The following is an 8,166-nucleotide window of genomic DNA, read 5'->3' on the forward strand; positions in this document are numbered from 1 at the left end:
ATTCATGCAATCAAAAGAAAAAATTTGCAGGAGGTAACACGTATAAGAACATTGCTAATGAATTTTTAGAAATATTAATTACTTCTGAGCACGACAACCATCACTTGTGCTTTTTTTTTTTTTTTTTTTTAAACAAATGTAGTACAATTCCTAAGTTCAAAACATCTTCTTAGTACTCAGGTACTGATTGAATAGTAGAATATTAACTTATTGTCCCCAGAAATATACTGGCAAGACAAATCTGTACTAAGTTCCCAGAAGAACTCGGCTCTTGCCACTCATTTTCAGAGATTCGACACCTCCACTTCATTCATTTTGATTGTTTACCTGGAAAAAGATCATTACTTTTACCTGTGAGATAGATTTTCTTTCTTCCAAAGCGATCTGAGAGCTGGCCAAAGGAGATTGCTCCAACAAACACACCACTGAAGTAGAAAGAACTGGCGGCACTGACTTTGTATGATGTGTTGCCAATTAAAAACCACTGGATGGAGACAAAAAAGGAGAAATAAACAGAGTCAAAGTGGTTCACCAACAGCTAATAGTTGGAGGGGGGTGAAACATACTTTCAGGAAGATAAAACTGCCTAAATCTTGTAAGCATTCCAGTCTGTCTGTCATCACACAGCCACTGAAACAAGTGCTTTCTTCCAGATTCTCTGGAGGCATAGTAACCAATTGCAGAGCTCCCCAGATCAAGTACAGTCTTTGATTTTGAACTGAAGAATAGATACCTCGTGGGATACTGTAATTCTGCACCCTTTTCCCCTCTCTCACTTTTCTTGCCTTTTCTCACATAAAAACTACGTGCTTAAATATATTCAGTCCTACCTCTTGGCATTTATCACTGAAGTGTGGAGGAACACTACACAAAATTAAGCACTGTGATTTATGTCCAGAAATATTTCTCTCCTCCTTATGAACAATTTTGTCACTGTGAAACACTTCAGTAGCTTTTGACAAGTTTTCTGGTATTGCTCATCCTTCTATTAATTTTTACAGTCCTCTTTGTGCCACTTCCAATTCTTCTCTATTCCAAATACACACCTGATCTTCAGATATTCTTACAGTCTAATGTTGTCTCAGAAAGGATCAGCCTGGCAGAGAACATTCTTTCACGTACAACACTATCGAGTTAAATTATATCATGTTCTCACTGTTCAAAATTTATTTCCTTTTTTATTCTAAAAACTTCACATATGGTGTTCTTTTCTTTTTCTGCTCCTCTTTTGTCTTGAAATAATGTTTCCTTTCAGTGATCTCCAGCTTTTCTTCCTGGGCAGGTAAGCTGGTGATTATGTCATTATCCCTGTAATAACAATCTAATCCTCTCTTCATAATCTCTTCCCCTACCAAAACCCTATTAGATATCCACTCTAGCCAGGCTCATATTATTACACATCTCAGTTATAAACTACGTCACCATGAAAAGAGAACTGTGCAATTAAGCTTCAGCAAGATTATGGAGCTAACAAAAATATAAACACACAGAAGCTCCAAGAAGATAATTCTCAGTACATGCTTCATCAAAATGTCACTTAAATGGTGAAGCTTTTACTGACATGATCAGCAGTAGGGTGTCAGGACTCTGACAAAATTATCTTCTGAAACTAACCACGAGACCACAAATCAGCTTGTCTAGATTTAGAAAAATAATTCACAATAAAGTATATCTCTGTAATAATAGCATATGATGAGATTATACTTAACTTGAAATAACATGGACAGTTGATTTTGTAAGAGGTACAAGAATAATTCCCCAATTTTGGTAGAAGCGTTGGGAAAAAAAAAAAAACAAAAAAAAAAACAAACATTATCTCTGTGACATTAGATTCTCTCTGAATCATTCAGAGATCAAAGCATAATTTGATTGTGGTGAAGTAAAATTTGTTCAGATGTGTTCTGCAGGTTAATCTCAATGACTAAGATGACCTTTAAAGGACTTGAAATTTCTCTTTTACAGAGAGGATATCACACATCTTTTGACATCAGATTTTTCATTGCAAGTTTACAATAGTCACATAATTATTAAATGATACCACAAGGTAAACATTAAAAATATCCTCCTAAAATGTTGAAAAAAAATTCTCTACGTGCCAGTAGAGAGACTGCATAGTGATCAAAAGCCCCCAAAATAAGATCAAAGAGTTTTTGAAGAATTGCACTGAAATCTTTATAATTAACCCCATTTTCAAGTATATGATGCAGTTAAAGTTCTGAAGAAAGTTTATCTCAGGAAGCTACAGGATTTTTATATATGTGGGTCTTTACTGAAAAGTTCAGACTCTGCTTTGAAATACTCTAACATACAAGATACCTTGGGATACATTTTATGTAGTACTTTTCAAGTTAACTATGTTCTTCACCTGTATTTTTCACCTATGCTGCTAAGATGCACAAGAATCTTCACAAAATTTACCTAAGGCACTGCTTGTCTGCAAAAACATGTCTGACTTGTTAAGATTAAGAGAATAAATGATTACTGGAGACTGAAAACCAAAAAAAAAAATGAAAAGCTCAGACAAAATTTGAAGAACTGACAATTGGCTTTAAGTTATGCTCAAAGAAGCCACTGTCCATTAGGATTTTAATTTCAATAGAGGCATAAGCACTCATCCTCTTTATTATCAGAATAAGAAGCAGTACATGTTGCACACAATTGCTTGGTACTGTTCCAATACTGGCAGTTATTAATATGCTCATAACCAATACAGTTAAGTACTTTATGGAGCTAACTGGAATAGCATTAACACATTTGGACAATAGCCACGAATTATCAAGTAATGCTATGTTCAATCAGCTGTACAGAGCTAAATTCAGATCTTACTCAGACAGGGCTCCTGCATAGAAGAATAACATTAATAGATATTGTAGGCCTTAACAATGGCAGGTGATGCACAAAGCACGGCATGAAAGCTGGAATCATTCCTCTAGAGACAGTGGCTGTACCATGAAAGAGGACACTTACGAAAACATAGAGGCCACGGTGACAAAGCTGAAGATTGTTTTGGGATAAAACAGATGAGGTTGCTTCATACATCTTGCTCTCCATCACACATGTCCTCCATGAAATTGTAAAGAAACAGCAGAAGCTGCTTTCTCTCCAATTCCTTCACTTCTTGCTAATAACAAAATGGATTCACTACCTGCATCTGTCTTACCAAGGAAGTAACATTAGTACAGTAACATGATCCTAACCCAATGGTGGAACCAGGCTATCTGATCCAATACCAACCTTCCACACGCAAAAGGTGGGCCGTTTTGATGCAGAATGTTGGTTGACATCTGCACTGCAAAGCAAGACAGTTAGGATAGGAATATGTTACTTGTTCTCTACCTGGAAAAAGCACCTGCTTCATTTGCTAATCAAAACATGCATTAGTACAGGAGAAAGAATCAGCAGCACCATCAGCTTTCCTCCCCACTCTGTCAATGAGATCTACAACAAGATCTCACACAGGGCAGCAAAACCCATTTCAGACTTACCTCAGAGACTATTGATGTGAAGCTGCTGCTGAAGTGTACGTGCTTTTGAACTTCGCTGCCATTGGCAGTAAGAAGCCACTCCCCAAAGGCTCTCTGCTCACTCACTGACTGGTTGCTATGGCTCTGGTTAGCAGAGAGCAATTCCAGATCCCAGTGGTACGGAGGAGTTGCCCCCACCAATGCAATGAGGATGGCTTCAGTGGCCACATAGAGCTGGAAAGAGAAAGACATCAAAGATGCTAAACATACATGCAAGTAGTGCTTCCCTTACAGCTGGATCAATTCAGCATTTAAATAATCCTATTTTATATTTTTCTTCTGCCACTACAGCATGTTACATACAATCCCCATCTATTCAACATCACAAAGCAGAGAACTAAAACTTCACCAAGACAGTTCTTGTATTTCTTACTTGTGGACTATTTGAGAGAAAGGAAGCTCTCCTTCAGTCAGAAACCACCCCCAAACATCACACACAGCAAGAACAGCACTTGGATACTTAAAGAGTTGTTAACCAAAGAATGGCTTGATGGTCTTTGAGGTCCCTTCCAAGTTCCAACCTCCCTGCCAAAGGCAGGGTTGCCAGCCTCTGGATCAAGTACTAGATCAGATTGCCCAGGGTCCCCATCCTCCAGGAATGGGACATCCACAACCTCTCTGGGAAGCCTGTTCTAGAATCTCACCTCTCTCAGTAAAAACCTTCCCCTGACATCTAACATAAATCTCACTTCATTTAGTTTAAAGCCGTTCCCCCTTGTCATATCATTATCTACCCTTGATTTTCCTCACATTCGTAAACTCCCTTTAAATTTTCTGGGGAGACCTCATTGTGGCTTTCCAATCTTTTCCTTTCCAGGCTAAACAAGCCCAGTTCCTTCAGCCCTTTGATCATTTTTGTGGCCCTCCTCTGGACCCTCTCCAAAAGCTCCACATCTTTACTGTTATCAGCCTCCTCCAGATGTGGTCTCATAAGGGCAGAGAGATAATCACCTCACTTACCCTGCTGGCCACCCCTCTTCTGATGGAATTCAGGATGCCATTGGCCTTCTAAGCTGCAAGCACACACTGCTGGCTCATGTTTAGCTGGGCATCAACCAGGACTCCTAAGTTCAGTAGGACTACTCTCAAGGAGTTCTTCTCCCAGTTTGTACACATATCTGCAATTACCTCAACCCAAATGCAAAAGCTTGCACTCTGCTTTGTTGAACCTCATCAGGTTCACAAGGGTTCACTTTTTGAGTCTACCAAGGTCCCTCTGGATGGCATTCCTTCCTTCTGCTGTATCAACTGCACTGCTCAGGTTGGTGTCATCAGCAAACTTACTGAGAGTGCACTCAGTCCGATAATAACTCATTACCAGCCTGTACTTGGACACAGAGCCATTGAACACAACCCACTGACTGTGATCTTCCAAGCAATTCCTTATTAGCTGAATAGTCCACCCTTCAAATCCACATCTTTCCAATTCAGAGAGAAGGATGTAGTAGGGGACCACGTCAAAGGCCTTGCAGAAGTTCAGGTAGATGACATCAGTTGCCTTCCTTTGTCCACTGATGCCATCACTCCATCATAGAAAGCCACCAGATTGGTCAGGCATGATCTTCCCTTGGCGAAGCCTTCTGGCTGTCTTGGATCACCCACTCATCCCTCACGTGCCTTAACATGTCATCCAGGATGATGTGTTCCTGGATCTTCCCAGACACAGAGGTGATGCTTACCAATCTGTAGTTTCCTGGGTTTTTCTTTCTCCTTTCTTGTAAATGGGAGCTATGTTTCCCTTTTTCCAATCCCTGGGAACTTCATCTGACAGTCAAGATTTTGTCAAATATCATGGACAGTAGCTCAGCAATCACAGCAGCCAGCTTCCTTAGGATCCTGGTATGCATGCCAATTCAGCCCCACAGACTTGTACACATCCAGTCTCACAAGTTAGTTTCACACTTCCTCTGCCCTTACAGTGGGGTGGAGCTTGCTCCTCTAGTTCCCAGCTAGAGGTTCAGAGATGCAAGAATACTGGTTGCCAGTGAAGACAGAGGCAAAGAACTCACTGAACACCTCAGCCTTCCCCATATCTGTCATAGCCATTTCTCATTTAGCAAAGGAAGTGTGCTCTCTGGCCTATCTCTTCCAACCTATGTACCTGGAGAATCCCTTCTTGTTGTTTTTAACATCTCTCACCAAGTTCAGTTCCATCTGTGCCTTAGCTTTCCTAATCACATCTCTACAAGTTCAGACAATATCCCTGTATTCTTCCCAGGTGACACATTGATGCTTTCACTACCTTTACTTGTCCATTTCCTTCAGTTTGACCAGCAGGTCCTTGCCAAGCCATGCTGGTTTCTTGCCTCCCGGGACCAGTTTTTTTTTATTGAGGGATGGAAAGCTCTTGCACTTCCAGAAAGGCATCCTTAAATAGCAGCCAGTTTTATTCCACTCCTTTGTCTCTAAGGACTTCTTCCCAGGAGACTTCATCCAACAATTTCTTCAACAGCCCGAAGTTCACTCTCCTGAAGTTCAGGGTCCTGACTCCACTCTTTGCCAGGCCTGTGTTCCCCAAGACAAACTCAACTAGGTCATAGCCTCTGCAGAACAGGCTCCTTCTGATCTTAATATCTTTAATAATTTCCTCCACATTGGCAAGCACCAGGTCTGCAGCGCCTCACCTTTGGTTGGTTTGCCCAATACTTGAACCAGAAAGTTATCATCAATGGACTCCAGGAGTCTCCTGAATCACTTAAAGCTCACTGTGCTGCCTTGTCAGTAGATATACAATTATCAGATTAATGCCCAAAAAGTCTTCAATGCAAGTATGTTACACTGTTTTATTCTCTCCTTTTATCTGTGTTATTCATTCCTTTAATTTGATGTCTAGAATACATCTCAATTTCATATTCCCACTTGTACCATTTTTTTTCTGTTCACCTGTTTTAGTCCTAAAAAGAGACAGAGGCACATGTGAATAGATGGATACTTTTAATATTTATACACCCACTCAAGGCCTACATACAGTAACTAATAGCTGGTTAAATTTAAGAATAAACAAAACGCTGGAATGCCAGATGGTTCAAACATGGCACAGAGCAGGGCAGTTGGTGCATACCCAGAAGAACAGCCACAGGTTGCTGCTTTAACAATCTCTAGACCATTACAACTTCATTTTAAAATCCAAAGTTTTAGACCTCTCAGGAGCTCCTTCCGTTGCTTCTCCTGCCAATCACTTTTTCCATGAAGAAAACCTGTCATGCTACTCCACTCCATAAACTTTCTTTCAACCATCTCCTTCTTGAACAGGCCTTGCTCTGTTCCCAGCACATCCTTGATGTGCTCCTGGAAAAAAGCATCCTCCTTGGGAATGCAGTCTCCCACAAGGATGCTGTACAAGTAATATGCAGAACGTGGATAGGCACAAAAAATAGCCAAGAACCCCTGAATTTTGATGTAAGCAACAACAGGTGATCCTATTCTATACTGGGAAACAGCTGGAGTTACACCCCAGTCTGAACCAGAATTACTACTGTGTTAATAAAGACACCCCTGAGTTATTACATCTAGAAGAAAAAACGACCTGTTAAATTACATTAAGATAAAGAACAACTTCTAGGCAGATAACCACGAGAAGTGAAAGACCTCACCCAAAAAATAGGGCAGTGAGTAAGATTAGATGAGGAAGGGGTCATGAAAAAGCTGAGTGAACATGTTGTTAGGGACATGTGGACGTGGTACCCTCAAACCCTCAGGAACAGTCTGAAATCAGTGAAAACTGAGAATTATAGGTCACGTCCTCTGGTGCATCCCTGTGCTTTGACTCACACAGGCAGTACCAGGTCAGGACTAAGCAATAACATCCTTGGTTTTTGTCTTGTGAAATGATAAACATTTTTGAAGTAGCTCAGGAAATGAAATCCTCAAGGCATTTGGTTTAGGGAATGAAAGCAGGATGCTCTTCATTCTTTGCTCCAAGTGAAGCTCAACCCAGCTACAAAACATGAAATTGAAAAATAAATGACTGCAGGCACACAAAGAAATACAACAAATATTTTTTAAATAAAAAATTCAGCCATTAGCAAGCAAGGAGAGAACACAAACACTTAATATGCTGAATCAGAAAAACAGACAAAGATGGTGACATGCTGAGTACAGAAAAATGGTATATAATGTACGTCAAAGTCACTGCTGTGACAAGACTTTTTCCAAGTGATCATTTGTCATTTACTTTGGCTAACAGGTGTAGTTAATCCTCTTAATCTTGTTGCAAAGCAAACAAACAGGGTTTGTTTTATTTTAAAAAAAATCTAGATAGAAGTGAATGAAATTATAAACAGGAAGGGGATATAAACAGGAGGGGAACGGTTGTTCACAAGGGTGGAAACTGATAGGACAAGGGGGAATGGATTTAAACTGAGACAGGGGAGGTTTAGGTGAGATATTAGGAGGAAGTTTTTCACACAGAGGGTGGTGACACATTGGAACAGGTTGCCCAAGGAGGTTGTGGATGCCCCATCCCTGGAGCCATTCAAGGCCAGGCTGGATGTGGCTCTGGGCAGCCTGGTCTGCTGGTTGGCGACCCTGCACATAGCAGGGGGGTTGAAACCAGGTGATCACTGTGGGCCTTTTCAACCCAGGCCATTCTATGATTCTGTGAAATTTCTTGACCAGCTTTCTCAATATTCATGACTTCCAA

At 40.5% G+C, this 8,166-nt stretch overlaps 1 protein-coding gene across 1 annotated transcript in view; it reads right to left on the bottom strand.

Annotated features, from left to right (window-relative positions):
* Window positions 1-8,166, bottom strand: part of SLC22A15 (solute carrier family 22 member 15) — a 43,994-nt gene that overhangs the window by 27,579 nt on the left and 8,249 nt on the right. Inside the window, 2 exon segments of the mRNA XM_019611840.2 lie at window positions 317-484; window positions 3,486-3,698. Coding sequence (XP_019467385.1) covers window positions 317-484; window positions 3,486-3,698 — 381 coding nt within the window.

Source organism: Meleagris gallopavo, chromosome 1 (assembly GCF_000146605.3).
Source record: "Meleagris gallopavo isolate NT-WF06-2002-E0010 breed Aviagen turkey brand Nicholas breeding stock chromosome 1, Turkey_5.1, whole genome shotgun sequence".
Classification (NCBI taxonomy): Eukaryota; Metazoa; Chordata; class Aves; order Galliformes; family Phasianidae; genus Meleagris; species Meleagris gallopavo.